This window comes from Erinaceus europaeus, chromosome 3, assembly GCF_950295315.1.
Source record: "Erinaceus europaeus chromosome 3, mEriEur2.1, whole genome shotgun sequence".
In the NCBI taxonomy this organism is placed as follows: domain Eukaryota; kingdom Metazoa; phylum Chordata; class Mammalia; order Eulipotyphla; family Erinaceidae; genus Erinaceus; species Erinaceus europaeus.
This window is the reverse complement of record NC_080164.1, coordinates 134,510,433-134,526,691: the sequence shown is the minus strand read 5'-3', so window position 1 is coordinate 134,526,691 and position 16,259 is coordinate 134,510,433. Positions and strand designations below refer to the sequence as shown.

The 16,259-nt window shown below is 32.8% G+C and overlaps 1 protein-coding gene across 1 annotated transcript in view; it reads right to left on the bottom strand.

The window, feature by feature from the left end:
• The window catches only part of EPHA5 (EPH receptor A5), a 116,633-nt gene that overhangs the window by 41,612 nt on the left and 58,762 nt on the right, over positions 1–16,259 (bottom strand). The window contains exons 4-5 of the mRNA XM_060188460.1: positions 8,791–8,856; positions 204–271 (exon numbers count right to left, since the gene is read on the bottom strand). Of these exons, the coding sequence (XP_060044443.1) occupies positions 204–271; positions 8,791–8,856 (134 nt within the window). The remainder of the gene's footprint in view (positions 1–203; positions 272–8,790; positions 8,857–16,259) is intronic.

The window sequence follows — 16,259 nt, the reverse complement described above, 5'->3', positions numbered from 1 at the left end:
TAAGAACTGAATAAACCTTCCAGATGTTGCCGAGGACCTGCAGGCAGTATGCCAGGTCCATATGCTTTGCAGGAATACAACAGAACATATATTTTAAACAAATCTTTCTGGTCAGTTCTTACAAATATCATTCCCTGAAAAAAAGCCCAAATAATAATATTTTCCTAATTTTGTCTTGGTTTGATTTTTTACAGTTTGCTTACTGTGCCCATTATGAAAATGCATCTTTTCCTCTTCTGGATCTTGTTTTGCTTTGCTGTAACCACACCGCCTGGAACAGAGTAAGCTACTATTAGCCACATCTCAACATGGTGAATCACATCAAGAATTGAAATGAATTGAAATGAATTGAAATGATTGCAGCCCTAACTGATTTTCACTCTAGTGGTATGAAATAACACCAATATTCCCTTTTGAATGAATTATACTTCCCCGGCCAGTATCCCTCACAGCATATAATTAGATGATGCTGAGAGGTCTGAAAACCATCCAAAACATTTTCTTTAAACTTTATTTTATCATTCACCACACACCACACGTTTTTCAATTACCTTTCTCTTCTACTTAATTGTTTGCTTCCTCACAAGCCTCTCTTAGAATAAAGTGTCAAAAAAAAAAAAGAATAAAGTGCCTAAAATGTTTCTAAGCTAAGTGCTCTTATTTTCAGTACCTTATTCTACCATTGTTTTTTCTCTTGGCTTGTGTCTTTACCCACTTCACTGATTCTTACTCTCATCAACTTATGCCACTATTTAATTCATTCACCAGAGCCTGCAATTCATCTCAGTTCAGCTCCTTAAAATGAGTTCTCTCCTGTTTTAGTCAAGTATTCACTAATCATCAAGTCCTTGCAACATGCTCTTATTACCACAGAAATCTGCCTTCCACAATATATATTCACCTCTAATTCCAGTGATCTTCCTTAGTTTTTAATTATTCTTGAAGAACTGAAATCCTAAAGTACTTTATTCTTATCAGCTTGTTACTTTTTTTGATTTATATGGACACTTCCATAGTTCTGGTGAACTTCCCTGATTCCTTTCAATCCAGCCATTTCCATAAATTTAGTACATTTACCTTTCCCTTTAGTCTAATTTTTCAGGGATTTATACATTTATTCACAATATATTTATTTTATAGAAATAGTCTACTGAGTTAAACTTAGTATCTGTAAAAGAAATTAACATTACTTTCAAACTTAGTATGCTTTCTCTTCTATTAACAATGTTGCCACAGTCTTAGATTCTTATACGTAAAACCTTATTCTATTGTATTTCATAATAAATTGTTGCCAAATCCCTAGTATTATATATAACACAAAAGTTTTATCATAAATTGCTTCCGTGTCATTAGCTCTTCTTCAATTAAGGCCTGTGATATGTCATTTGGATTGCTGTAAACACCTCTGAACTAATGTCTCTCCATATTCTACGACTGTTTTCCTAAGCTATGCTAAACAGGTGACTGTAAGTAAAGTGTCTTAAGGTTAGGTGTGTCCTATGAATTTGCTAGTAAAATAAGGTAAAATTTTCTTTTTAATTTTTTAAAAAACTTTATTTATTTATTTATTCCCTTTAGTTGCCATTGTTGTTTTGTTGTTGTCATTGTTCTTACGGGATAGGACAGAGAAAAATGGAGAGAGGTGGGGAAGACAGAGAGGGGAAGAGAAAGATAGACACCTGCAGTCTTGCTTGACCACTTGTGAAGTGACTCCCCTGCAGGTGGAAAGCCAGGGACTCAAACCGGGATCTTTCGGTAGGTCCTTGCGCTTTTCACCTCCTGCGCTTAACCAGCTGCACTACTGCCTGACTCCCAGGTAAAGATTTCTAAATACATATTTTCTACATCATCTCCAACTACTGACTTCAAATGTGTTAAATTTCATTCTCAGTTCTCAAAAATATTCATTCATGCTTCCATTTATATATAGGTTCCTGCACTTAGTACCTATCCCTAGCAATGTTAGCTTATCAAAGTTCAGTTCAATTTTCAGTCATTCATTTTCTTTCACACTCACCTTACTGAAAAATATCCCCCTCTAGGCCCTTTTTGTAGGCTCCTCATGGTATAAATTTTATTTGACAATATACATTGGGTTCTCAGTTTTTCTCTCACTACTCATTTTAAATAATTTAACTTTCATATGAGTCATCTATAAATTTCTATGGTAATCTGGCACATGATTCCACATCAGCACTATAAATATTTGTCACTCTGAAGAATGAATAATGAATGGATGAATGAATAGTATTTGTGTTTAGAGAGGAAACAAGGTGATGAAAATTGAGTTAATGTGGTACATGCTTAGCCACACAACACTAAAACAACTCACCAAAACAAAAATATTTAAATGATTTGAGAGAAACCATGGAAGTCAATTATTTCTCAGTGTATAATAACATCTGTATACAAATGGATAAAGTAAATTTTCCATGTGACTTTCTTGAGGAAAAAATACATCTATCTTCATTTTAACATGTTAAAGAACAAGTGATTTACTAGTGAAGTAAATTGCAAAATTTGAGTAAGTTTAAAGTATACACCTAATAGATAATGGATTAGTGTTCTTGAAAACAAATACAATGTGGATCTGGCTGCCTTTCCATTTTACTCAAACACTTAGATGTATTTAGATTCAAAAGTTATTATAACATCTTGAACTATGTTGCCATAATTGAAGGAGTGAAGTAAAGAAAGTACATGATATCCTACAGAAAGTATATTTGGGTTATTTAAAACATCATTTGAGTTACTTTAATGCACTATTCATAATTTTTCTACATACTACTCTTTCAGTCTTTCATGTGTGTGTCCTCAGAAATTACTAATGCTTCAAATACAGTTTGTTAAATTATCCTGAGATTTACACTATTTAGATAATACCGACAAAAAAGCTTTGTTAGATAAATTCTAAAGAGACCTAAAATGTATACAAGTTCTTACAATTTACATTAAAAACAAACAGCCATTCTCCTTCAACTTTTCTACCTTCAGAAAAATAGCCCTTATTAAATATGCCTCATGGATATTTAAATTGCATGCAAATCCCTCATAGAAGAATGGAAATAAAACTTTGGATCTCATCTAAAAAAATGATTTGGGAATACCGTGGTGAACAACAGTTAACTTTTTTAATACCTAAGGTGAGAGGCAGAAGGGCAGTAGAACGAAGTTATCTTTTACTCTGGGCATCTCTGGAGCTCAATAACATATACGTCTGCATGTCACATTAACATATAAAATTAAGTTCTGGAATCTCCCAAAGCTTCATTAAAACAAGCCTCAACAAGATACAGCAAGTAAAAGTGCAGCTGGCAGAGACAGGCATGCAAGCAGTCGTTCAGCCTCACTAACAAAGCATCGCAGGAAGCCTGTTCATTCAGTATCATCCTTTGTACCTGCTCCAGATGCATAATTTTAACCCATCACATAAACAGTCAATAAATATGTCATTCTGTATACAAACAACACCTCTTATCCTTGGAATGGAAATGAGGCTGTTTCTTCATTTTACTTTACACAACCCAAAAAAGCTTTTCTTTTTTTAAAATCACAGTATTAAAATTATCAGTATCTGTTAATTAGAGGAGTCATATGATTATACATATTTTTATAGAAAGTAGTTTTATTTTTAGATACTGACATAGCAAGATATATATATATATATATATATGTAGGTATACATATGTATCTATATGTGCATATATAGAAACATATAGATATTTTAATTTATTAATGTGAAAGAGAGAGCAGGAACAAAGACCAGAGCATCACTCGAGCACATGTGTTGCTGAGGATAAAATTCAGAACATCAAGCTTGGTGGCCCAACACTTTATCTCTGTGCTACCTCCTGGGCTATGATACATTATATTTTATGTATATATTAATTCAAATTAACTAATTAGTATTTATTTAAATGTTATATGAATATCAAGCACCCCCCCAGAGCACACATGTTGAATGACATTTTGCTTGAATATGGGAATGGAATGAAATTATGATTATACTAAACAAAAATAAGGGCATAACTTGCTTGCTAAGCTAACTCTTCTTTAGTAATATTATATTAATAATACTAACTATGTTGTGATTACTAATAATATGGAAAACTAAAATTTATTATTTTGTGCTTTGCTGTTATTTTCAATTTTGCTAATCTAAAAAGTAAAAAATTCAAAACTTTAGAACAAACCTCCTGAAATATTGAAAAACTCAATGTCAAATATTCAATACATAATATCAAGAACTCAAAGATGAATTATAGACTTCAGTGCTGAAATAACTTATGGTGAAATAAGAGTTATGATTTAGGGGTCAAGTGGTAGCTCACCTGGTGGAGCAAACACACATATTACAAATATTATCATGCATGAGGACAAATTTGAACTCATGGTTCTCACGTGAATGGAGGAAACCAGAGCAGTAGAGCATTGCTGCAAGTGTCTCTCCCACTCTCTTTTGATCTCTGTATCCCTTTCTAGCTCTCTATGTCTCTTATACTCTCTGAGAAAAAGAGAAAGATAAATAAAGAAGGAAATAAAGAAAGAAATATGATGGTTACCGGGTCCAATTCTTAGTGAGAAAAAATTTGGTGTCAAAAACACGAAGATTGGGAGTTGGGCAGTAGCCCAGCGGGTTAAGCACAAGTGGCACAAAGCACAAGGACCAGCATAAAGATCCAGGTTTAAACCCCTGGCTCCCCACCTGCAGGGGAGTCACTTCACAGGCAGAGAAGCAGGTCTGCAGGTATCTATCTTTCTCTCCCCCTCTCTATCTTCCCCTCCTCTCTCCATTTCTCTCTCTCCTATCCAGCAACGACGACATCAATAACAACAATAACTACAATAAACCAAGGGTGACAAGAGAATAAATAAATAAATAAAATGAAAAATAACTAAGATTAAGTTTATCTTTACTAAAGCATTTTGTTCTATAGTAGGTATTAAGAATTCAGCTTTTCATTATATATTAAACAGCTTCATAGATGAAACTATGAATTCTTCAAGTAGAGTTGTTCCATTTAATATTCCTGTAATATGAATTTTCATAGACTCTATACAAAAGGACTTTGAAACAGCCCATAGATATATTTTATCTAACAAGTATTTGAATAGAATTTCATAACTATTAGTGTTGAGGTATCATAGAGGACTTTACTCTGATGACACTTTTCTAACTGCATAAATGAAATAATGTCCCATGTATCTCTGGAATCATAAGTGATATAGTCTCTGGTTAGTGATTTTGAAAAGTAAAACATGTTAACATCAAATTTCAATGTACTTTCCGTGAATATAAAGGAACGATAATAGCCTAGACAAAATTAAGATAATAGCTAATATTTCAATGTATTAATAATTCATAGTCAAAGTTGTTTTGTTTTTGTTAACATATTCATGTAAAAAATCTGTATTTTATTAAATGTCCCTGGATCAAAATGTTGAAAACTTTAACATTTTAATTTCCAAAAGTTGAGGTTGATTTTTCTAAAAATCACAGAGCAGGTATATGAACAAAATTATGTATATATATATATATATATATATATATATATATATATATATATATATGTTAAATACACTTGAACACCTTCTCAGAATAAGTACTAAGTGATAGAGAAACACTGCAAAGCATGAAAATTAATGACTGGGTAAAATAGCCTCACATACATTTAAACTTAAGAAATAAAAAATATAAGTAAAAGAAACTTTAGCTATCCCAAAATGGTTTATAATTTCTATCCTATAAGAGCACACTGGTTTGCACAGGCATAGATATATAAATATTGAGGAACAAACGATATTATTTTTATTTTATTCATTTATGCTGTCACCTGGGCTTCATGACTCCAGAGTATTTTTTTCATATAGAAAGAGAGAGTGAGATCTATACAAACAGGCAGAGATAGGAAAGATGCCCCAGCACCAAAACTGACCTCAGTGCAGTGGGGGTCAGTCTAGAACCTGGGCGGCACACACGGGAACACATGCACCCTCCCAGGTGAGCTATCTTCCTGGCAATACTACTTGATTAAAGACACAAAGAAATATCATATTCACATTAAAATAATTCAAAACTGCATATTCGAAATATGCATTTTTCTTGAGAAATAAAATAGTGATTAATGTTTCAAGCTAGTTTTGATTTATGATAGCATTCTTAACAACTCACTTGCTGAAATTCAGGGTATCTTAGACATAGATTACCTAAAATCTAGGTGTTTGGGTTTACATCCGGAAATATTGCATCATCATATTCCATCGGTGGGCAAATGTCAGTGAAGGCAGGAAGAATTTTTGAAATAATGTATTGTAGTATGTCTCTGTCCCTATGTGTGCATGTGTATGTGTGTGTGCACATATATTTCATATCAATATGGGCAACTAGAGTGATCAAAACATTTTGGATTAAAGGAAACAATATATTAATATCAATTTCATCTTATGAATAACACACCATGCACTTGAAATGTAATGGAACATGACTTTCTTTTGGAAACTATAAACAAAAAATTCAGAACTCCAAGAACACCAGTAGAGAAAGTGACACCACAGCACCAAATCTTCCCCAACCACTGAGAGGGTTAAGATTTAAATCGGGGTCACATGTTTCACAATGCAGACACTTTCCAGGTAAGTTATCTTCAGTATTGTAAATGCCTTAATATAATTTAACTCTAAAACTAAGTCTTTAGATGAACAACTTTGAAATAACGACTTTTTTCATAAATTTTCCCACTAGATTTCCAGAAGATATATCAAGACACACCAGGAAACCTACAATTTTAGCATATATGCATTATATGTTACAATGATCAAGTCAATCACACATATATTCATGAATGGTCTTTCAAGAAAAGCTAAACAGTGAAGTATCAAACAATAAAATTTTTAATAACCTCTTCTCTACAATTTTACATGTGATTGTTCACAAATATGATCACATAATATTCCTTGATGACCAATCATGTTATAATTAACAAATGGTGGCATGACTACATATACAATTAGGTAACTTCAGATATTGTTTATCAGTATTTTAATTATACTACTGGAAGAATGATTCTTCTTAGCCCTTAACTTCCATTATATAAAACTGTTATTTCCAGTACTTTAAAAAGTATCTTAAATTGAAAATTTGATTGATTTCAGACTTTTACAGAGAAGTTTAGAAGGCATAGTAATAAAAACATTTCTAGCTCTCATTTTTATCCAAATAATAATTTCAGACAAATCTTACTATATAATTTATGAATCCCAAAATTGGTTTCTGTCTTTTGCTGTTTGTTTGTTTTGTCCTACTTACTATGTATTAAACAAATTCTGGCTCACCTAAAATCTTTTCAAGAAGCTTTAGCATTTTACTGGCTACTTACGTGCACACTTGCATCTAAATTTTTTTTTGTACACACACACAAACATACATACACATGCACACTCAGCATCTTCACAGTCTATCAATATTAAGAGAAAGATATTATGATACTGTTCTGATAGTGCAGATACCCTGATGTGTTCATTTTTAGATCACGTGTTCTGCCTTCCCACCTTTTTGCCTTCCTGAATGCCTGCCCCGCCTCCCTCCCTCCCTCCCTTCCTCCCTTCCTCCCTTCCTTCCTTCCTTCCTTCCTTCCTTCCTTCCTTCCTTCCTTCCTTCCTTCCTCTCTTTCATCTCCATGAAGTAAACCACACAGAAAGAGAGAGATATTTATTTTTAAAACCTAATGTTTTTGGTGCAGCTAAAATTAGGTTTTGCTAATAATCCCTAAATCATGGTATTGGAGTATCTTTGTGATCTAAATCAAGGTAGGCCTGAATGGTCATCTGTATTTGTCTATTCTTCTTGTTCTTATAAGAATTGGTACATATTATATCACTTCTCAAGGTGCATACTTACACACACCATAGTTTTTCAACACACACACACACACAAATGTTTATAAAGATAATACAAATGGTGATTTTTAAATGTACAAGAAACTACTGTAATTCTCTAAAATGCATTTTAGAATAACTTTTCATGCCAAATTTTGATAAGTGATATCTCAATACAATAATAGTGAAGTTTAAATACCTTGTCTAAGATGAAATGATCTAGAGTATTGTGAATGTGCATTTTTACTTGAAGTGTACATACACACAGAGAGGGGATTGAAATTGTAAATAATGAAGACTATTATTTTAACAACTATCTTAAAATATGCATACTTTTTTATTTAACTAAATTAGGAATATCACCACTAGTAATACAGAACAATTTAAGCCTAAAAATATCAAGTAACTATTTTGTAATTACATAATTACATTTGTAATTACAATGCTATCTGCATCCACAATGATTGTGAAAATTGATTAGATTATGGTCATTCCATGACATTAGAGGACAGCAAAGGTGATTTCACCATCTCAGAAGTAGCAGTCTACCTTCATATATCATATGACTTAGGTCTTAATGGAACAACAAAACAGTGACATGTTCAAGGTACAACAGATAATCACAGTATTACAATTTTCTAGCTTTAATATAAATCACAGTGAAAGCCTTGGAAGAGAAGCACACCAGCTTGATATAAGAAAGATGTGCTCTATGTATGTTTTATTTTAAATTATTTGTAGTGAGTAGCCTGTTAGGACTATCCCTTGAGAATCTATTGTATTCTACTTCTATAAGCGTAAACTGTGTGTAGTAACTGTTAAAATGCACACAAATGGAAAAAAAGAAAAGGAATGCCGACGATAATACAGAAAGGTGGGACATCACAGGAGTGAAAGCGGGAGCAGAACACTAACCATATTAGGCTTGGATGGGCAACAGCGCACAGGGAAGAAGCCCTCCCACAGCCACATTCGCAGCAACTGAAAAGCAAACAAGAGAGCCCAAGATAAGGAAGAGATCCCACTCCCTCGTTATATCATTAGAAATTATTAATTTAGACAGGTGTCTGCTTTGCTTTACAAAAGCAAAACATCTAATGGCATAAAGTTAATGTGTTTCCACATGCCTTTCAAAATTAAAAGAATTCTATGGACTTAAGACAGTGCTATATTAAACTTTGTTTCATTTTGCTTTGGCACACTTATTCAGTTAGAAATAAAATAAGTTGATGTGTTTGAATACACAATGAAAATACATACAAATAAAGGTGTAAACCCATTTTCCAATGAATATACATACAAATAAAGATGTAAATTTCTACAAAGTGCTCAGTTGTAAAACATTCTCAGTAGTCCTTTGAATGAATGTTTTACATTACACCTACAGCTTTAGAAGGGAAAATAAAACCCTTTTCATTTGATCCATTGATTTCTTATGTCAATGGTATTAGTTATCATAAACCATTAAAATGCACTGTTAACATGAGTTCTCTAATCAATCATGAGGGCTACAATTTAAATTAACATTTTCAGATTTAAAAATCCATCTTTAAATATATATTTAGAGCCTTGTGCTATATTAAACAGAAAGATATACATAATGCATGCTCTTTTAGATCTTGCAAAATGCAAGACTCCTTTAAATTTTCCACATAGTCATAGAAAAATACCAAGTAAACTGTTTAGGAAAATGTACTTTATTCCTAGTAACCGCATATACTGAAGTCAGAATATAAATCAGAAGTTATTTATGTTAAGTTATTAATGTATTAACTTTCTACTATATTTCCAATAGTCTATTACATTTAAAAAACTATGCAAATTATTTATTTTAACTTGTCGAGACATCCAAAGCCAAAATTACAGTATATCAAAATGCTAAAATAATTAACGAGTAGGTAGAACATGTGAGATACTTTGGAAAATCATGATATATTTATTTATAATTACATATATTTTATTATACTTTAAGTAATCACTGAATTCATATATGTTAATTCCCTTACTATTTCTATTTATGCCAACACTCAGGATAGGTTCATCAAACTACAGACAGTGGGTCAGATCAAGCCTGTTACATGGTTTTGTAAATGTTATTAAATCAGAGTGACACCCATCAGTTGTTTATAATTTCATTAATTGACATGGCAGAATTTAATAGTTGTGAAAGAAAATACATGACTTGCCAACCCTACAACATTTGCATTCTCTTCTTTTAAAGAAAACACATCGTTTTTTTCCTTCTTAGAATGTAGCTTCAAGGTGGAGATAATTCCTTGAACTTATTTTCTTAACATTTGAAGCATAAGGAATAGCAATAATAAGTGGCTTTTTTTATTACTATAACTCGATTTTAACTAATGGCATCATTCTCCCAATTTATTGATATTTTCTAGTAAGGAAAGCTTCTAATACATGTATTAATTTAAAAAGCACAGTTCCAACTCAATAAGAATAGTGAAGGGTAGATAGCATAATGGTTATGCAAAGACACTCTCGTTCCTGAGGCTACAAAGTCCCAGGTTCAATCCCCTGCACCACCATAAGCTAGAGCTGAGCAGTGCTCTGGTAATATATATATATATATATACAAATGACAACAGATTGCTTATAAATGTACCTTATATCATTTTAGTGGGGAAAAGATGATGCTATCTCTCACTAAAGTGCATAATTTCCATTTGGTTGAAGAATTTATAGACTCAGGTAGAACTGTTTTTAGGAAGGAAATAACTACACTGTGGCGATTTCCTTCTAGACTTTGCTTGATATTTGGTCAGCATTTTAATACTCCCCTGAAAACACTAATAACCATACAAATAATACTACTTTACTTAATCCTCTTAATTTGAAAAACTGTAACAATGTTTTTGTCTTACAAATTAGTACATATTCAATTCACTATAAGAATTGCACAAATTCTACTCATATTTTAGATCACTTTGCCTAGCATTTGTATTTCAATGTATAGATTTAATTAAGTTTACATACAAGATACTGGGTACTATACAGCAAACTCTAGCAAAAGGACTTTTCAAAGTTAACCCAATTACCAAATAATGTGAGGATAACATTAACTATCCATTGTCTTTTTGAACCCTAAGAGAGCAGGAACCTCACATCTCCACTATACAGCCTATATTTCCCCCAGTCCTGGAACCTTAGGAAAGGGCCCACTTTCCCGCATGCCTCTCCCAATCCACATCAAATAATATTGCATGTGCCGATCGCAACCTAATCAACGCAACGATTGCCACCTCAACATGCTTCAGCTCATACTGTGTCCAGAGACTTCAGGTGTGGAATGACAACCCTTCAGCTTCATTACTCGGGTGAGACCTTTCCTTTCATAGTATTCCCTAATTCCATCCCAGGTGGATCACCTTCTAACAAAGTCCCAAAACCTAATATACACCAAGTTCTGTGAGAGAGAGCATATGTTCACACGTATCCATAAACTAGTGCAAAATATATACCTGAAAGCAAAAGTACACTAGAGTTTGCAGTGAGTACCTCCCTAACACTTCCTCTCCACTATTCCAAGCTTTGGGTCCATGATTGCTCAACAATTTGTTTGGCCTCCTATGTTAACTCTCTTTTCAGTCACCAGGTTCCAGATGCCATCAGGATGCTGGCCAGGCTTCCCTGGACTGAATGCCCCACCAATGTGTCTTGGAGCTCTGCTTCCCCAGAGACCCACCCTACCAGGGAAAGAGAGAGGCAGACTGGGAGTATGGACCGACCAGTCAACATCCATGTTCAGCGGGGAAGCAATTACAGAAGCCAGACCTTCCACCCTCTGCAACCCACAATGACCCTGGGTCCATGCTCCCAGAGGGATAGAGAATGGGAAAGCTATCAGGGGAGGGGATGGGATATGGAGATTGGGTGGTGGGAATTGTGTGGAGTTGTACCCCTCCTACCCTATGGTTTTGTTAATTTATCCTTAAATAAAAAATAAATTTTTTAAAAATCTGAAAACATAGAAAATCAAATACCTGTACTATTTGGTCTGAGGCAGTATATTTGGTATTCCATTTATAATTTGACTTTTTAAAAAAGATTTCTTGAATAAATTACCTTGGGTAACAGCTAAATTCTTTGCACTTTAGCTGACAGTTATAAATAAGTGAAATGGATCATGTTTCCTAATTTTATGTACAGTGAGAGAATAGATGTAGATATAGATATCCATGTAGATATTGTATCAGTATCTGACACAGTATTCATTTTGGGGAAAATACTATATATTAGTTTTAGTAATAATATCAGTGACTTAATAGCTTTTTATAGTGCAGGAGGAACTAAATTTTTTCATGCTGCATATAATACCATCATTCTAAGTCTATCCATTTATATATAAAATTATTTAAGAGGATATATAAGATTATATAAAGGATAAACCCAGCATGGTTTAAAATATGGTATATTTTATAAATACATAAAACAAAGGTGCGGGAGATAGCATAATGGTCATATAAAAAGACTCTCATGCCTGGGGAAGTTCGAGGCTCAAATTCCAAGACCATATAACTCAGAGTTGAGCAGTGCTCTAGCCTATCTCACGTAAAATAAAATAAATAAAATATATAGGGGGTCTTGCTATGGCACAACTGGTTAAGAATGCATAGTATCATGCACAAGGACCCACAAGAGGGAAGCTTCAAGAACAGTGAAGTAAGTACTGTTTCTCTCCTTGAGTCCTTCCCTCTCTGTCCTATCAAAAAAGAAAAAAAAAAAAAAAAAAAGAAAGAAAAATGGCTGCTAGAGAGCAGTGGATTCATAGTGCTGGCCTGAGCTCAGCAATAACTCTGGAGGCAAAAAACAATGCAAAACCAAAAAACTACCCCTATATATTTTTTCATAGGTATACATAAATATTTAAGATATATATGCATATATAACAAAATAACAGTGCTTGCTCATTCATAGAAATGTATAATAGCCAAATTAAATTTAAAATTTCTATAAAACGCATTTAAAAAAACTTAGTACTCAGAATACAGTGTTTATTAATGTTATCAATTTTATTAAGAAAATGAAAACTCAAGTTCCTTTCTACATATATCTGAAGTAGATAAGGTTCCTTCCATTCTCCAAAAAACACTAACTAAAATTTGGGAAAGTTTACACAGTAACATTTCGGCCAGCTGGTATAAAGACGATGTTCTTTCCTTAATAAATACTTAAGCAATAATATATTGAAAATGTTTACATGCCTTAGAAATCACTTTGGAAAAGACTCCAAAATTTGCTACAAATAGCAACCATTCTAATGAATTTAAGCTGTGGTTCAACAAAGGCTATATATGCATTCCCATCCATTTTCAGCACCTGGAAATATGTAAGTAACTGTATACAGATATAACTAGATTATTATCTAATTTTAAAATAGTTTAAAATATTTAAAAAATATATTTAGTTTCCAAACTAAATATAAACACTTGTTTTTGTTTTAACAGTTTATTCAATTTTCTATTTAGAAAATTAGAATAGAAGCATTTCAGGCACAAACAATATTCACATGAAATTATTTCAGTCATATGGTCACAAAGATCAATGCACATATGAAGTGTGGTAATATAAGTAAGATAAGCTCTGTGCAACAGAGGAAGGAAGGTGACTGTAGCTCTAGTGAAGAAATTTTCAAAGATAGTGGGCCAAAGAAGTAAGATTTGAGGCTGTGGATAAATTATAACTTAAATTTTTAAAGAAGAGATCATACAAGTGGACAAGAAAAATGCTAAGATTTCAAGAGATATGTGAGAGAGAGTGATTTCATGTAGTAGTAAGAAAATATTTTCGTTTCAGCAGTTAAAGAAAAAGCTTTCTTAGTATATCCATTTTTAGATAAAATAACAAGTGACAAAAGTTATTTTATTTTAGATAAAATAACAAGTGGAGTGGAGGGTAGACAGCATAATGGTTATGCAACCAGACTCTCATGCCTGAGGCTCCAAAGTCCCAGGTTTAATCCCCCACACCACCATAAGCCAGAGCTGAACAGTGCTCTGGTTAAAAAAAAAATAAATAAATAACAAGTGGAAAAAAGTGCTAGAGAATAAACTAAAACTTATAGCTTCATATTGGAAAGGTCACCTTGTAAAGTGACCCAGCTCTTTAGAAAGCAGTTCTCCAAAATCTGTCAAAGAGTGATCTGAAAAATCTTCTCTATTTGCCATTATTGTGTAAGAAAATCATTTAGTTTGTGATGCTATTAGTCAAACACGGCACAAACCTATGTGTATCCATTACTAAATATACTCTTTAGGAAAACTCATAGATATATATGAGATAGTAACAGAAACTATATCACACAGACTTCTTTTTGAAGAATATGTCTGATAATACATACAGAGCTCCTTGCTGGACTCACAGCTAGCATACTGAAAGTATTTTTTAAGCAAAGTTATTATTATACTAAACTGCCATTAGGACAAAGAGTGAGGTGCCAATAATATGTGTCATTTATAGACTTTTTTTTTAAAACCTAAATGATTGGTTTTTTTTTTTTTTGCAGTAAACAAAGTACACTTGTAGGGTTTGTGATACAGTGAAAATAAAGATACCATATTAGTTTAAATTAGGTTAAAATTAGTGCAGAGATATAAGTCAATGGCAAGAATAAGTGTGCCAAGTGTGCAAGAGCTACTGTGTTGGAGTGTCGCATTAATTAGCACTATAGGACAATTTTAGTTTTCTTCAATTTCAATCTTTGTGTAGTTATTTCAAGTGTGTACTACTTTCTTTAGTAACTCTGACTATTTCTCACTACATAGCATGTTATTAATTATAAAACATTCTTGGTTTCTCCTCAGAGGGAACTCTACTAAAAATGGTCATATATGAGCACAAGTTCCTTACAAATGGGTTTTGAGATATCAGTGGATTTTTGTCTTAAATAATAAAGATTTCAGCTCTCCCACCTGAAGCCCTTGCTAACAGAAGTGCTAGGTGACTGTTTTGTTCTAGCATGCAGTATTTGTTCTCAGTTCCACACAGATCTCCTACAAACCATTGTAAATTCCTATGAAAAGAACACTGAAAATATCTCTGTTCAGATATATGGCCACAGGTTAAGTCAACAATAAAACTAGCAAATGTTACTAAACCTGTTTGATTCATTTTGGTTATTCCAATACATATTTAGGAACTGAAAGTAAATTTTACCAAACTTTATATCATTATAAAACTCTTCTGTTTCTGTATTGAGACAGCACTTTTAAACTTGAGGTTTCCAGTATTGCATGTGTCAGAGCTAATGCTCTCATTTTCATTAATAAACCCTTATGTTTCAAGAACAACAAAAATTGGTTAAAAACACTATGATTACATGATACATTATATAATTCTGGCTCAGATTATAGTCAACTAAAGAGTTTAGAAAACAAACAAAGAATAAAACCAATGCCCAGAATTCACAACAGAACAGGCCTCATTATAGTACTTTATAAAGATTTGGTTACCTACGAAGTAGGAAACTGGGTTGAGATGGGAAAGGGCCCAGAGAACCATTCTAATATAACCATTATTTTTGAAAACTGTTAGGTTCTAAATTTCCTCCAGGTTGAGAACTATCAGTGCACTAGATACTACATAAATTCTTGTATTTAATGATGTATCTTATAGAAGCGTTAGGGGAATTAACTTAATGAATAAAAAAGGGAAAGGCTTTTAATTAGCATATTAATGGTCTGCATGTTAATAAAAACTTCTAAGGTGCCCGGAGGTGCTTAAAAACAATTTGTTCACTAGTAAATACTTTAAATAACTCTCTTGCAATTTTTCCACAGTATTATTTTTTTTATGTACAATGAAGACCTGTTCATTAAATAATTGTACATTTTATCCTAATCTTTCTCTCTCTCTCTCTCTCTCTCTATATATATATATATATATATATATATATATATATATTTAAGGATTTTCTCCCTGATATTTACCTTTACATATTTCTTTCTTTTTCTTTTTTTTAAAAAAATATTTATTTTATTTATTTATTCCCTTTTGTTGCCCTTGTTGTTTTATTGTTGTAGTTATTATTGTTGTTGTCGTTGTTGGATAGGACAGAGAGAAATGGAGAGAGGAGGGGAAGACAGAGAGGAGGAGAGAAAGATAGACACCTGCAGACCTGCTTCACCGCCTGTGAAGCGACTCCCCTGCAGGTGGGGAGCCGGGGTTCGAACTGGGATCCTTATGCCGGTCCTTGTGCTTTGCGCCACCTGAGCTTAACCCGCTGCGCTACAGCCCGACTCCCCTTACATATTTCTTTTTAACTGAACATTTATTGAGAAGCTTTTAGTAGTTTTAATTTGAATACTATTTATTACAATTATTTAATCATAGAAACTAGAACAAAATGGCAAGATAGTAAATCTTTAGTT